General features: G+C 36.5%; 1 protein-coding gene across 2 annotated transcripts in view; it reads left to right on the plus strand.

Annotated features, from left to right (window-relative positions):
* The first annotated feature begins 5,004 nt into the window (after window positions 1-5,004).
* SH2D1A (SH2 domain containing 1A) overlaps window positions 5,005-17,188 on the plus strand; it is a 25,132-nt gene continuing 12,948 nt past the window's right edge. Inside the window, exon 1 of one of the 2 annotated variants that reach the window (XM_032268246.1) lies at window positions 5,005-5,278. In XM_032268246.1, coding sequence (XP_032124137.1) covers window positions 5,142-5,278 — 137 coding nt within the window. In that variant the 5' untranslated portion in view covers window positions 5,005-5,141. The remainder of the gene's footprint in view (window positions 5,279-17,188) is intronic. The other variant, XM_032268245.1, reaches the window with a different exon arrangement.

Here is a 17,188-nt window from a genome sequence, read left to right on the forward strand (position 1 = left end):
TGATAGTATACCCTGAGGGCCCCCACCCAGGGTAAAGAGGCAGAAAGAAGATTCTGTCATGATCCAAAGGTAACTGGTTGATGAGCCCAGAAGAAGTACATGATGATTTATTTGTCTTTCGGGTGCCGAGGTGTGGGATGTGAAGAGCTGTATCTATAAACCAAAATGAGGCAGACCACAGGGTAGACAATGGTAAGTCATGAATGTGAAAGAAGTCAATGTCAGAAATAATATACTTCTCGAGGCGAATTAGAAGCCATACTCTCTGCAGAGGGTTCTCTCTTTATAAAGGGAAAGAAGAGGGGGAAAGGAAGGGAGCTAACTAGGTGCTAGGTACTCTTTTAGGTTCTGGGTGTGCTAAGAGGAATTTGACATCATCCCTGTCTTCTGGGAGTTCACAGGCTAGTAGGAAAAAATAATCTTGTGTATCTGTTAGGCTCCAGGCACATTGCATATGCCATCACATTTATCTTCATGGAAAAGATAAAAACTAGTGAGGAGTGGCCCTCATTTGGTGTAGAAAAGGTTCAAAAAGGAGAATGCGGTGATAAGACCTTAACTGTGTATCCAGGTCTTCCCAGGAGAGAAAATATCCAGATCACTTTAAAAGTAAAACAAAACAAAACCAACCAACTCAGTGTTTTGTTACTTTGGATGGATGATCTTACGATCCTGATTCCAGACCCGTAAATCCAGGAAACAAACCTTGACTCTGAAGACCCTTCCAAGACATAGTAAATAAAGAGACCAAGGCTAAAATAGCATATCTGATTTGGTAAGACATATAGTTATATATAGATATGCTATGAGTCAGGGCATGGGACCAGTTAACACTTGAAATGTAAGAAGAATATTCTAGAAGTCCAGATTACAGTTGCTAGATAGGAGACTGAAGCCTGAGCAATCCAGTGCAGTGACCTCAGAATTAATGTTGGAAGGCAGAAGAGGATAGTGGTGAAGTGCACAGGCTCTGCAGTCAGTGGCCTGTGTTCATATCTTGGGCCTGACATTGACCAGTTGTGCCACCTTGAACAGGCTACCTAGGCTCTCTGAGTTTCAGTTTCTTTGTTGGTAAAATGGAAATAATAATAGTATTTGCTTCACAGGGTTGTTGATATAAATAAATGAGATAATACATTCAAAGTGCTTAGCAGGATGCCTGGAATATAGTATGCAGTTAACAAAATATTTGCTGTTGCTATTATTCCGAGAATGAAACCTCAAAAGCAGGCAGAGTTTCAGCTATAATGAGAGAACTTCCTTTGAGTTGTGAAGGAGGCAAAATTAGTGCAATTAAAAAAAAAAAAAAACCTGTACATAGCAGACAGATAAAAAACCTTGCCATCTCGAATAGATTGTGCAGTTTAGAATATAAGTTGAGTTAGATATGCCACTACTATGTCCCTAGAGCCCCATCCTTTCCTCTATCACAACTCTTAAGTGAGTTATAATTGTCTGTTTGCTTGTCTGCCTTCTTCACTAGACTATGAGCTACTTAGGGGCAGATACCGTACTTTTCTGTAACCTAAGTACCTACTATAATGTTTGGCATATGGTAGATGCTTGCTCATAAGTATTGGTTTAAAGAATAAAAATATTTAAGAGAGGCTTAAATAAACACACACAACAACCTGCCTCTGGCTTCTCACTTAAAAAGCACATTTAGAAAGATTGCCCTCATAGGTAAACCCAGAGATGATCAAAAGGAGGTGTTCTTTTTTTTTTTTTTTATTAAAAAAAAGTTTTTTTCTTTAATCATTTTTGTAAAGGAAGTGAATTTTAGTAAGTGCTAAGAGAATGTGTAAACTCACCACAGGTAGCACTATCATAACGCTGTCACAGGAGAATTCACACCTATAGATGAGCTAGTGAAAGAACAAAGTTAGTTTTGAAAGGTCAGAGAAAAAGATTTTGAAATGTCAGAGCCACTCTATAAAACTGACCGCCCTTGGCATCATTCTTTTAATCTACCTAGGTTTGAGAATAACCTAGAGCATTCGAAATGAAGACAATTAGCACCTCAGACAGGGCATCCACATGCAAAATTCTGTCACCTCTCAGAGACCTCAGGAGTTGACAAGTTTGGATAAGAAGATACTTTCCACCTTGGCTGGCAGTTATTCTAAACTTTCAATGCTTTTATATTTGATTTAAATGGCATCTATACTCTAAAAGGTTGTAACTGTGAAGCTCTCTTCCTCCATTCTATGATTTTTTCCCGTAGGTTATTATAAAATGCCAAGAATGAATATATTTCCTTTATTGAGGGAGATTGAGGAAACAGGTTTTGCTTCTTGTACACAACTAAGTTCAATTCATTTCTCCTCTGTTTCTCTCTAAAGCACGTTTAGCTTTTGTTTAGAGAATAGAATGTTAGAGCTAGAAGTGACCTTAGGAGTTATCTGGTTCAATTCCGTTTGACAGATGGAGAAAATGAGACTCAGAGAGAAGAAGTGATTTAGTGGCAAAACATGGTGTATATTTCGACTCTCCTGATTACTGGACCACTGCTCCTTCCAGTTCATCTTGGCATTTCAAAGAGGACCATAGGCATGTAGAATCAATTGTGTGTGTGTGTGAAAAAGAGAATTTCAGTTTTTTTCTTTTATTCAGAGCATTAATTTCATTCATTCATTCACACAACAAAATGTAGCATCTACTACTTGCCAGACACAGGATACAGTGGTAAGCAAAGTACACAAAATCCCTCCATCATGGACCTTATGTTCTAGTGGGGGAGACAGATAGTAAACAAATAATTCTGCTCCTCAGTGGTTTATACTTGTACTTGGGGCCCATTCTTCCTAGCTCTTTCTCCATTGGTGCCTCTACTATCTCCATTGTTCCCCTCTTTCATTTTCTCCCCTCTCCTCTTGTGTGTATGGGGAGAGAAAAGGAAGAGAGTAATTTCAATTTTTCTTTTCTCTATACTTGAAGCTCAGTGTGAAGTTTTGAATTTGGTAAAGTCAGGTTTAGTATGGTGTAGCATTAGAGTGAAGATGTCAGTATTTTTCGTCAACATTGCACTAGTGGGCTGGCTCAGCTGTCAGCTTGCGTATAAGATGACAATGAGGTACTGGATGTGAGAGTTGTACTATTGCCTTATAATTTATCAGTTTTTAATGCAATTTTAGTTGTGCTGAACCCCATCATACCTGGCTGTTTTGACAGGTATGCTATTTTAGCAACTTGGAACAAAACAGAGAAAGAAAAGAAGAATGTATGGTACACTTGTGCTGTCAGATCCAGGCTGCTCTGTTCCTAAGTTTATGGATGACTTGTTCAGACTTGTTAAGAGACAAAAAAAGGTTAGGCTTTGTTTTTACTTATGTGACACTGAATGTTCTCACAGTTCATCTCACAGGTTGGCAGTTGCTCATATGCACCAATATAAGGGGATCCCTTCCCTGTCTCCTCTTTTCTATTTGAAATTCCACCATTTTGATTAATTCCTCTGGGCTAACCATTTGCCTGCTCAAAATACGGTGTGTCCAGGGTGGACAACCTTTCAAATCCTTAATATTGTAGTATGCATTCACATATCAGATTAATTTCTCCCTTGATCCAAAGCGTGAAAAGGGGTAAGTAGAATTGGTCAAAAACATGTGAGAAAGGAAGATGATAAGATAATATCGGCCCAATTCCCCAGAGCCATCCCCAATATCACCTTGAATTTTTTTTTTTAAATCTTAATGCTGAAAATGACTGCAGGAGATTTATGTTATACTTTGCATACTAAGGCTGGGCACTCTTCAATCAAGAAGAAAAGTTGCTACCAGCTACCACTGAAATCTTAGAGGATTTTTCTTAACCCTAGTAGATGAAGAGCAAATATCTGCCTTTGGTGCAAGTCAGCTCTGTACATGCAATCCATTGGTAAGACATGTGAGGAATTAAGTATTGTTCTCCCTATTGAGCTCCCAGCATTGCCATATTCTCAAAGAACTACACACTGAAGTTGCAGAAAGCATATAATAGATGACATAGCTTCAGCTATTTTAATTCCAATTTTAAAAGTACTTTACATAATCTAAAGGTACATGTATAAGACCATTCAGCTTCAGCAATAAATTCTTACTCTAGTGAAAATGCAAGAAGTTTTGGGGAAATATTACCTAGCACATTTTGAAATAGAAGCAATGCTTTATTTCAGAGAAGAAAATGAAGGTTGAAAGGTTTTAAAATATTAAAGACAGTTTAGCATCAATCGAAGAAATAACAGTTTCTAGAAACAACAGACAATAAAAGTTACAACAAAATTATCAATGCTTGCAAATGATTTAAAACAGATTTTTTGGACAAAATGCTGAAAGGTGGGCCTTATACACCAAAGGGCACATACAAATCCGCATAAAGACAAATCACCAGTTAAATGTTACATTGTCTCATCTAAAGCCCATCAAATAGATAAATCTGGAACATCTTTGGATGTGCATTGTGACTTTTGTATCTCAACTAGCACTTTGGGACCTTGGACAAGGTAGAAGGAAGAAGGAGAAAAAGAACTTGCCCAAAGTTCACTGTTCATCTACTATGTCTGATTCTATAGGAGTCTTCATGGCCATGTTCAGTAATGATTGCATAATGACAGTACTGATAAAACTATTAGTGTTTTGTTCTCAGAGCTTTTGGTCCTTTCATTCTGTCAGTATGTTTCTGCCCTATATGATGGGTCCACATACCGACAGAGACATGTATAACTTGCCTTTATCATCAACTCCTTACCGGCTAGTTGAGCTAAGTTATTCCTGGTGGCCTCTGAGCAATCTGCAAGAACAGAAGCATTACTAAGCATCCCTGTCTGCGCGCAAGGGTGTGTGTTTGCAGTACAGCTCAAATCTTGTAAAATCCTTCTTCCAATTTTCCCCCCCTCTGTAAGAACCCTGTGTTGCGGGGCAGGAGATGGAAGCCCTTGGCAAGCTCAATTAAACCAAGCTACTGAATTGCTGAGCTGGTTTTAATTGAAGTGTGAGAAGAGGTTTAAGGCAAGTAGACAACATCCTGTTGTTTGGGTGCTTCTCTCTTTTTTGCACATCTGGCTGAGCTGGGAGTCAGGTGGTTGATTTGTGCCTGGCTGCAGTAGCAGCGGCATCTTCCTTGTACAATCCTCCTCCTTGGCCTGCCCGAGAGTCCACCAGGCCATGGATGCAGTGGCTGTGTATCATGGCAAAATCAGCAGGGAGACCGGCGAGAAGCTCCTGCTAGCCACTGGGCTGGATGGCAGCTATTTGCTGAGAGACAGCGAGAGCGTGCCAGGCGTGTACTGCCTGTGTGTGCTGTGAGTATTATGTGGCAGGCAGGGGCCTGCTGAGCATGTGGATGGTGGGCACTGGCAGCTGAGGCCAGGGTGGAGGCTGAGGCGGGCAAGGGCGTTAGCAGCTTGCTGAGGCCTCCTTCATGGCCCACCCTCATCTCTAGTCCAGGGCCGTGAGGGAACACACTTTCGCCTGAGTCCCTCGCTGGGGATTTCATTCCCTGGGCCTCCTGCACTCCAGAAGGCCCTCACCAGGGGCTTTTGGAGCAGCTGCAGAGAATGCCCTTTAGCGTGGTGAAATGTGGTCTAAAGTTTACCTTTGCTCCAAGAAAGACCCAGGCTCCCAACTTCCATTTTAACTCCTATCGGGTGGCTCCTTACTCTAGCTTTCTTTAAATGACTTTTGAAGTGTCACCCCAAAGAAAGAGCATGACATTCAGAGAGAGGAGGCAGATTAAGAAACAGTCAATTACTTTAAGAATGCAATGCCAGTTAGGTCAAGATGCTGAGAGAGGAGGGGGATGTGTGAGAGTAAAATCATCTGTCTGGATCTGCTGATGTAGCATTCTTTAGAAAAGTAGTGTCTGTGAGGGGTGGGGCAGGGGATTTCAGAAATAGGATCCTTCTTGATAAACATTAGGACTCACAGTAGTCTTAAAGGGAATGGAGGGAAAACACCCTTGTTGTGATTCAACTTTGCCCGTTGCCTAGGCATATCTCAGTCTAAGGCTTCATTTTGAATCAAATTCACCTGCGTCTTTGCTCCAGAGCTGCAGAGTCAGGCAGATCTGAGATGCAGTCCTGTGCTAGTCAGATGTTAGTCTTGTGACCTGGGCAAATTAACCTTTCAGTCCCCCAGTTTTCTTATCCGTTGAATAATACCAAAGATATATTATTATTAGATCTTCTCTTTTCAGTTGATTTCTTTTAGGAATCATGGGGGCATTTCTAAGGAAGTACCTAGCTAGCTCAAGCATTATTGTTAGCAGAATAAAAAAAATCCGTGAAAACAACAACCCTGCATAGTAGGTTCTAGACAGAAACCAAATGAGGTTAAATGCTTGGTAGTAAGTTCAGCATCTGATGATACACTATAAGAGTTTGAAATACCTTATGGGTCTGTGAAGAAAGATTATCCTGATGCTGGTGTTAGAGGATTTTCACTGTATATTGGTTTTTAAAAATGGTCAAGCCTTGTTTGTGGCAGCTCTCCTATCATGCTCTAAATACATTTTTCATAAAAGCTTCAAGGGAAATATGTGGAAGCTATTGATTGTCTTGGGCTTGAATCTTTATGTTTTGCTTATATCATTATTGCTTCCATGTGGAACCTAGGGAAGGGCAAAGAAAACCAGCTAGGATTCTTAGGCTCTTTTCTCATTGAAAGAAGGTGGAGTGAGTGGGTGGGTGAAAGGTACTGCTTTAGGGAAGCTGACAAAGGAGATAACCTGCTCCTTAACCCAAAGGTGAAAAAGAAAGTACAAAACAAGTCTGGGCAGCGGAGGGACAACAGGGTACAGTGAGAGTCAAGATACACCTAAGGCTTCAGCCTCACTGGGCTCCTGGCCATTTCTCAAGCTCCTAAAAAATGCCCCCACTTAGGATTTCTGCGCTTATTGTTCCTTCTGCCAAAAATACCTTTAGTTCACATGTTTGTTCAACTGTCTCCTGCCTCAGAGAGGACTTGCTTGACCACCTATCTAGAACAACTGCTCTCTCCCTGTCCTTGATACACTCACTCCATCTCTACTTTTCTTCAAAGAGCTTTAAACTATCTGATAACTTGCTTACTTACCTACTTATTGCTGGACTCTCCTGCAAAAATATAACCTCCATGAGGGCGGAGACATTGTCTCCATCATCAGGAACACAGGAACACATAGTAGGCACTCAGCAAATATTTTTGAATCAACAAAGTGTCAAGGCAAATTCTGTTCTTTACTGTAAGAAACTGAATGGACATCAAGGGGTTAGGGTGTGGACTCTGGGAAAGTGACTCAAATTCTCTGGGTCTCAGTTTCCATATTTATAAAACAGGAATAGTATTGTGTATCTTAGCTTCTGCAAAAGATTGCCTTCAGTACAATATGTAAGACAGAAGGACAACTTTAGCCTTTTGCCTAGATAGACCACATAAGGAATTAACTTAGGCAGATGAGAAGTTCTCAAGCATTTAAGTTTTTGCCCAAAGTGAATCTTGCATAAATGCAGTTTTTATGACCCTTAGTTCTCCATGAAAACCTCCTTGTAAAGTAGCGGAAAATACTGGGCAAATTGGGAGTTCCCTTATGGTGCCTTTCAAATGGTACACTGGGGCCTCAAGGTCTTATGAGACTGTTAGAGTGACGGCCAGAATGTGCTGCAGAGGGAAGATACAAGGATACATTGCCTTTTATCAGAGTTTCTCAAGGTTTTTGAGTTGAGAGTCCTTTTTGACAAACATAAACATTTCATTTCCTCTTTTTGGTGCTACACTGTAATGATAAAATCAGATTTTGTTTAGATATAAACCGTGTACTCATTTTAAAACAAAACACTTATGCTTATGATATGCAGTCGAAATAACAATATAAGTGGTGTCATATGCACATAGACAACAAGGTATAGCTGATAAACATGCATTGATTGTAGGGTTTACTCAGAATGGTTTCTCGTTCTTTTGTGTACTCCTATTAACCAAGAAGATTTAATTGAGCTTTTATATTTTATATAAATTTAATAAATTAAATTGATATTTAATTTGAGTTTTTATATTTTTATTATAGAGATAACACATTTCATATGCCTTTCAAACTGTTCTTTAAACTGTACTTTCAAATGATGCTTGCCCCTTTCCCCAGTTCTGAACCTCCTAGTCATGGCTTTCAGATATGGCCTTTTCTTCTGTTCTGATTTAGAAAATTGAAAATTGAACTCCTTCATAAAGGACTAAAGGAGTTAGTTTTCCATTTATAGGCTTGCTTACCTTCATTTTAAGTGATGTTTTTCTTTCAATTATTTTCTCTAAATAAATATAGATTTTTGTGTAAGTCTATTAAAAATAGTTTCTTATACCTATTCATTATAGAAAATTAGAAAAATATAGGTAATAGAAATTAGGGAAAAACATCTATAGTTTTATAACCTAAAGACAACTATTATTAAAAAATAAAGTGAATTTTCTTCTATATTTTAATAAGATGAATTTCTTTTTGAACATGTGTGCTCTTATAATTGTATTCTGCCACATTTTCCATTTCCCACTTAACATGAAAAAAGTATACTCATATATAATGTTCTTAGAAATGACTTTAAGATGTTATTTTTGATGGCTGCATGGTAGGCCAGCCAGCTAGCAAAAAATAATACCATATCTTGCTTAACCAGTCACCTACTTTTAGACATTTGAATAATTCCATATTTTTGTTATTATAAATTCCATCAGGATTCATATTTCGGTACATTAAAATTTCCTTGTATTTATGATTATTTCATTATAATGAATTTCCAATGTAGAATTTCTAGGTCAGAAAACATAAACAGCTTAGGATTCTTGATATATACATTATCATGAGATATTTTTCCTAAATGGTTATTCCAGTCTACATGCTCACCAGTAATTCATGAGTGTCCATTTCACTACATCCTCACTAGAAATGGGTATTGTAGTTAATACAATTTTCCCTTGAAATTTGGCGTGTCATTCTTTATTTTATATTTACACTCTGTTGCTTTATTTTTCACATTTTATATTCCTTTGGTTAGTGACTGTCATTTTATATGGTTGTTAAACTGTTGTATTTCCTCACATGATTTGGCTTTTTATGTATTTTTCTTATTTAACCAGTTGAATCATACCTTTTTTTTAACACATTGTAAATTTATGTGTGTGTGTGTGTGTGTGTGTGTGTGTGTGTGTATAGAAACTAATTCTTAGTTTATGTATATATAAACTAATCCTTAATCTGTTGCAAGGTATCTTTTCTAAGTTTGGTGTTTGCTCTTACTTTTTTTGACCCATACAAAAATCAAACTTTTTAGTAGTCAAATATGTCACTAGTTTTCTTTGTGTTTCATTTCTTCCTTGGCTAGGAAGTCCTTTCCCCTTGAGATATGTCATAAAACTTCACTTCGGTTTTTATTTTAAATTTATGGTTTTGTTAGTTTACATTTACCTCTTTAATTCCATTTGGAGTTTTATTTTGATGTGGATAAAGGATCTAATTTGATTTTGTTTTCAGATATCTAGCAATTGTCCCAACATAATTTATAAATACAATCTCCATTCTTCATTGATTTGCCAGCCTACTTTACCCTAAATTAAATTCTTATATATAACAGTTACTGTTTCTGGACTATCTGTCTCAATTGATCCATTTATTCTTGTACTGATAGCACTATAGTATGATAATGTTTTAATATATTTTAAAAATTATTTGCTATTCTTATCCACTGGTTCTTAAAAATGAAATCTAGAATCATTTTATTAAGTTAAAACATTCCATTGGACCAAGTGTTTTAGTTCTCACATGCGAGTGAGAACACATGATATTTGTCTTTCTGTGCCTGGCTTATTTCACTTCACATAATGACTTCCAGTTCTATGTATGTTGCTGCAAATAATAGGATTTCATTCTTTTTAATGGCTAGATAGTATTCAATTGTATATACATAGCACGTTTTCTTTATCCATTCATCTGTTTTTGGACTCTTCCATATCTTGGCTACTGTAAATAGTGCTGTGATAAATGTGTGGGCACAAGTATCCCTTTGATAGATTGATTTCCTTTCCTTTCGATAGATACCCTGTAGTGGGATTCCCCAGTCATATGGAGAAAGAGAGTAAAATGATACTTACCAGAGGTTGGAAAGGGTAGAAAGTGATGAAGAGAGGTTGGCTGGAGCTGTCCACTGAGAGAAGAAGGGCAGTGAAGGGAGCTGAAGGGAAGAGGCCAGGTAGGGAGAACAGGAAAGAGATCAACCCAGATACCCCCTTTGCTTAAGCTAAATTATGTCTTCAGACTAGTCTTGCAACTTTAATTTTACACTGTCAGCCAGGGTCAGTACTTGGTTTATTTGCCATGAATTGTCCATTTTGTGGTTTATATGTGGCAAACTTAATCCTAGGCTACCTTTCAGGCTCACTTTGCCACTGGATTCTATTCAGGAAATCGAAAATAATGTTGCTGGCTTAAGTTATCATGAAGATAAATGTGGCACCAAGCCACATAGCCAATTGAATTCAAAAACGAAATGTAAGTTAAATTGTAATTTCTCACTAAGTGAAGTTAAGTTGTAATTTCAAGTTCTTTGCCACACTGTTCCCCTTTATTACAACTGATAAACTGGAATTTTATTTCATCACTGCTCCTCCCCCATTTCTCCAACTCAGTTGTTTGATAGGCACTTTATTCCCGGTTGTCCCTTTAAAACTTAAAGGACAAAAAGATAATTATGCTTTTATCTAAAGACATATATGTCAAATGACTTCATTATGTGTCCTTGAAGCTGAAGAATTATAACAGCACTTCTTCTTCCAAATCTACCATCAGATAAGTAGTAGACAAAGGCAGAGATGTCTAGAAGGATGCCAACTATGGAAATAAACTATTTTTTGTGCTAATTATTTTAAATACTTTAGATTAGTTCTCCTCTTATCACCATCAAACAATCCCAGCGGGTGGTCAGAACTTTCCCAATGGCTGTCTACATTGAGGGTGAGAAGGGAAGAAATGTGAGAGCACATATGTACCTCAGTGAAAAGAAACATGATGTATTTTTTAAAAAAGGATAAACTTAAAAAGAACTATCTGTATTAATAAGAGCATTCTGCACACTGGACAAATACAACAAGAGTACATAAAATCAGTGGCTTTCCTATGAAACAGAAAATATAGTGGAAACAGATCCCATTTATGATTTTTAAAAATTGGCATAAACATTCGTACACACAATAACTAGAAATAACAAAAAATGTATAAGACATACAAAAAGAAAACTATAAAACTTGATTGATAGATATAAATGAAAAAATTATAAATGGAGAGACATACCATGTTATGGGAAGGGAAGACTAAATTATTTAAAGATGGCAATTCATTCTTAGTTTATTAATAAATGTAATGTAGCCCCAATGGTATTTAAAAATTTTTTTTGATACATAATAATTGTATATATTTATGGGGTACGCTGTGATGTTTCAACACATGTATGCGTTGTGTAATTATCAAATCAGGGTATTTAGGATATTTATCATCTCAAGCATTTATCATTTCTCTGTGTTAGGAATATTTCAAGTACTCTCTTCTAGCTATTTAAAAACACATAAGATGTTGTCACCTTACTGTGTGACTGAACACTAGAACTTATTCCTTCTATCTAACTGTCTAAGCAGCTTCCCTCCCTTTTTGACAATTGTGCTTTTGGAATTGTCTTAAAGACCGATTTGTTAATACATTCCCTCTAGTATAAGAGAGGGGCAGCCTAGAATGATGGTTAAGAGCCCAGATCTTCCAGCCAGATCTCTGGGTATGCATCCCAGCTCTGACCCTTAACTAGCTATTTTACCTTGGGCAAATTACTTAAACTTTCTGTGCCTCAGGTTTACCTGTAAAATGGCAGATGGTGATAATGAGAGTGTGCTCACAGGGTTATTATGATGATTATTGCATGAGATAATATTTGTAAAGTTAACATGTAATATGTGTTTATTAATATAAATAAAAGCTCTATAATCATCATACAAAGTTAGACCATCATAAGTATACATAAAAAAAACTTGATATGGAAGTTTAGAGGAAGAAGTGATTATATTTATTTTTGTGACTCATCAAAATATCACATAGTTTTACTCTTAGACTTGAAGTTGAATGACTTTCAACTGTTTCAAAAATCAGAATTCTCTCTGAAAGAATAAAGTTTGGGTCATTAGATGTTTGGAGAGCTCTTGAATCAGAGTATAGTCTCAGTAATAATTGCTTTGTGTAGGTTATTATTCCTCTGGATACATAAGTTCTGAAACATCTGTTAAAAATCATTATAGTTGTGTCTTGAATTTTGTATGTGGCATTAGTTCGTATAGACATAGAGGCATAGGTACTGGCTTGCTTTATTTGCAGTGTCATGAAGAAGTCAGATGCAGCTAAACTTTTCTTTTGTGTAGTCCTTGAAGTGGTATTAAAAAAGGAATTGATGTGGTTTTGTCAGTTCTAAACAAGGATCTGTCCCCAATACTGACCCATTAAGAAAATAAGAAATAAGTCAGGTTGATTGCTTCTTGTCCATTTCTAACCTGAACAGTTTTTTTTTTAACAGTTAGGGACAACTTTTGATGAAATAAAGACAAATTTCAATATCAGTAGAGACTAGATTAACGCATGCTTTATAGTAATTAAAATAAATTAATGGCAATGATAAAACACTGTTCTTTAACAAGTATTCATTTTCTGAATTATTTGGAGTGATACATTTTAAATTCTAGGATTATCAAAAAGTCCAAAGAAGCTTAAATGAGGGAAGGAAGTTAAAATTACACTACATTGTTGGTTTGTCTGTGTTAATGGAGGGAGTCAGAGGAAATATAATCGTAAAACGGATGTAACAATTTAAAAAAATGAATTATATTTTTATGAGTTGTGATCTGCTTAGGCTAGTTTTGTAAGGCTCCGAATTATAATTCTGCTTCTTTTTCTTAAAAAAATTAGTCACTGAAATAACTATATGAAAAATAACATGCAAGAATGCATTTATGTTAAAATTTACTTCTAGTTTATATACACACAGAGACAGACAGTTTTGACTAGTTGTAATTAGAGTGGCATCTCCTTGTGTCCACTTTTTACACATACTATCATTTTATGTCAACATAGTTCATGTACTTAAAGTTTGTGGGAAAATCTAGGACTCTAATACCTTTGAATTTTGACATAATATTTTATTTTTTTATTTACTTATTTATATTTTTTGACATGGAGTCTCGTTCTGTCACCCAGCCTGGAGTGCAGTGGAGCGATCTCAGCTCACTGCAACTTCCACCTCTCAGGTTCAAGTGATTCTCCTGCCTCAACCTCCTGAATGGCTGGGATTACAATTCTTTTTGGTATTTTTAGTAGAGACAGGGTTTCACTATGTTGGCCAGGCTGGTCTCGAACTCCTGACCTTGTGATCCGCCTACTTCAGCCTCCCAAAGTGTGGGATTACAGGTGTGAGCCATCGTTCCCAGCCAGCATCATATTTTAAATCCTCACCTTTGACAGAGAAAGTTTAATTTTGAACCATTGTTTCTGCTATGATTCCATTATTTTTCTCTAATTTATATATTTATTTCTAAATTGACAAATAAAAATTGTATGTATGTATTATGTACAACATGATGCTTTGAAATATGTATACATGTGTAGTAGTCGAATTGGGATAATTAGCACAGGCGTTACCTCACATACTTATATTTTGTGATGAGAACACTTAAAATCTACTCTCTTATCAACTTTCAAGAGTACAAACATTGTTTTTAACTGTAGTTGCCATGTTGTACAACAGATCTCTTGAACTTTTCCTCCTAACTGAAATGTTTTATCCTTTGACCCAAATTTCCAAATCCCCACCCTGCACTGTCCCCACCAGCCCCTGGTAGTAAGCCACCATTCTACTCTTTGCTGGTATTAGTTCAACTTTTTAAGATCCCATGTATAAGTGAGACTATACCGTATTTGTCTCTGCACATGGCTTATTTTTCACTTCACATAATGTCCTCCATATTCATCCATATTGTTACAAATGACAAGATTTCCTTTGTGTTTAAGGCTCAATAGTATTCCATTGTGTATATACATCATATTTTCTTTATCCTTTCATCTGTTGATAGACACGTAGGTTGATTGCATTATATTTTGGCTATTGTGAGTAATACACATGAAAGTGCAGATTTCTCCTTGACATGATGATTTCATTTGCTTTTGATATATACCCAGCAGTGGATCATATGGTAGTTCTATCTTTAATTTTTTGATAAACTTTCATACCATTTTCTATAATGGCTGTACTAATTTATATTCCCACCAACAGTGTGCAAGGGTTCCCTTCTCTCTTCATCCTCTCTTGTCTTCTTTTTTTATAATAGCCATCCTAACAGGTGTGAAATGATTTCTTGTTGTGGTTTCATTTGCATTTTTCTGATGATTAGTGAGGTTGAGCATTTTTTCACATACCTGTTGGTCATTTGTGTATCTTTTTCTGTGAAATGTCTATTTTAGTCTGTTGCCCATTTTTAAATAGGATTATTTGTTTTCTTTCTATTAATTTGAGTTTCTTATATATTGTGGATATTAAACCCTTATCAGATGTGTGGTTTGCAGGTATTTTCTCCCATTCTGTAGGTTGTCTCTTCACTCTGTTGATTGTTTCCTTTGCTGTTCAGAAGCCTTTTAGTTTGTCGTAATCCCATGTATCTATTTTTCTGCTTTTGTTGCCTGTGCTTTTGGGGTTATATCCAAAAATAATTCCCTTACTTTGAGTAATTATTACTTATTGCTCGTATTAGGTTAGTTCCATTTTTTCACTATTAAAATTGAGCTAGTATGAAAATGTTTGTCAAATTGCTTTTTCCTCTTGACTTGTTTCCTTGGAGTGTATGAAGATAAGCAAGGTTATGCAGTCAAAAATATGTATGATTTTATAGCTCTTGTTATATAACTTGCCAGTTTGAACAGTGATTTTTCATGGACAGGGACAGGGTATGTTTTGTTTGAAAAAGCATATTCAATATTTTAGTTTAATTTTATATTGCAAAATTACTGGTTTATAATAGAAGCTATGGAAAATAAAACTGAAGTCTTTTTGGGGAAGAAAGAAAAAAATGGTTCAGAAACACTGTCCTATGAAGACTGAAATAATTGACAAAGCTTCAGCTTATATTAAAATAAAATTGTTGTGTCTCTGCCAGGTTTTGATATCAGGATGATGCTGGCCTCATAAAATGAGTTAGGGAGGAGTCCTTCTTTTTCTGTTGTTGAGAATAGTTTCAGAAGGAATGGTACCAGCTCCTCTTTGTACCTCTGGTAGAATTTGGCTGTGAATTCGTCTGGTCCTGGGCATTTTTTGGTTGGTAGGCTATTAATGCTTCATGCTGAAAACTCTCAGTAAAGTAGGTATTTATGGAACGTATTTCAAAATAATAAGAGCTATTTGTGACAAACCCACTGCCCATTAAACCACAGCCTGTTAAACCACCCATACTGAATGGGCAAAAGCTGGAAGCATTCCCTTTGAAAACTGACGCAAGACAAGGATACCTCTCTCACCACTCTTATTCAACATAGTATTGGAAGTTCTGGCCAGGGCAATCAGGCAAGAGAAAGGAATAAAGGGTAATCAAATAGGAAAATAAAATAAAACAGCATTCTTAAAGCATAGACTGAATGACTATGGAGGAGGTGGCATAGAAGTACCCTGGGCGGGTGGAAAAAGCCAGGTTGACATAAGGGAAGTTGCCATCAATATTCCCAATGAGATGTGGGCATTCTCTTTGTATTTTATTCAGTCCTTCTGTAACTTTAATGTTCATGCAAATCACCTGGGCATCTTGTTAAAATCCAGATACTGATTTAAAAGGACTGGGTGGGGCCTGAGAGTCTACATTTCTAACAAGCTCCCAGTGATGTTGATGCTGTTATCTTGGGAATGCAATTTGAGTTGCACTGTTTTAGATCTCTTCCATCCATGACATATTATAGTAGGAGTTGACTACAGGGGATCCTCGGTCAGTTACTTCAGTAACTTGAAAGTGAAAGACATAAACTGCCGTCCTATTTGAGGGGTGAAACAATTTTGCTCATTCAGAAATTGGAGGAGTTGTGGGAGAAATTGTTAATATTATATGAGTTAATCATCAGAAGTTTTATGTGCCATTGACACCAGGTTGTTCAGAGACTGAAGGAGGTTAGAACTTTTGAAGTGGTACTCAGGTTCCTGCTGCTTAACTGAAAGTGAGATAAGATCAGATTCGTTAGGAAACAATTCTCAAAACAGACTCCTTTACTTTGACTAAATAAGTCTGAATGATAGTAGGGAGATAGTCATTGTATTTTTTAGAGACCCACTGTTTTAGAAAGTGGAAAACTGGTTGCTTACCATTCTGCTTACATTGTTGCTGAGATTTTAAATAATGCATCTCCACATCACCCTTATGATACTGAATTTTTGCTGTTAGTCATTTCCCATAGGGAAAATGGAACTAAGAACCTATGCTGTTTCACTGCTTCCATCTTGATTTTGCTATGTGGCTTTAAAAAAATCACTTAAAGGCTTATGTTTTGAGTTCCCATGGTGAAAAATAGAAATCAAAGCTCTTGCCTTGTTCCCCATAGAGTACTTGCTGAAGTCAGTGGGTTTTGAGGTAGATTACAAGTATTTAAAAAGACAAAAGACTTTAACATTGTAATATTGTATATTTATTCAGCATATTATATATAGGCATATATCAAGCTATTTTATATACGATCTACATATTCTGGCCGTCCTTCATAAGAAAACATCATATAATCCACATCAGTAGTTAAATGGCCTTTTGTCCAGTGTCACGAATCACATAAATCTGATTACTGTGTTTCGGATATTTTTTGTCCTTTAGGTAATCAGTCCTGATGGATATTGATGAAAGATACAGTAATTTAATTCACATATTTACATACTTTCATTTCCAAAGGAGATTAATGATAAACGTGATCAACAAGTCAAGCATAACCCTCTGCTTGTAAACGTATTGATTTTAACCAGAGTTCAGTGTGTGTCCTGACTAGGTGTGGTGGCTCACACCTGTCATCCTACCACTTTGGGAGGTCTAGGTGGGAGGATAGCTTGAGGCCAGAAGTTCAAGACCATCATGGTCAACAGAGCAAGACCCTGTCTCTACAGAAACTAAAAAAAAAAAAAAAAAAAAAAAAAAAAAAAAAAAAAAAA

The sequence above is a fragment of the Sapajus apella genome, unplaced genomic scaffold (genome assembly GCF_009761245.1).
Source record: "Sapajus apella isolate SASKATOON/1434 unplaced genomic scaffold, GSC_monkey_1.0 scaffold176, whole genome shotgun sequence".
NCBI lineage: Eukaryota > Metazoa > Chordata > Mammalia > Primates > Cebidae > Sapajus > Sapajus apella.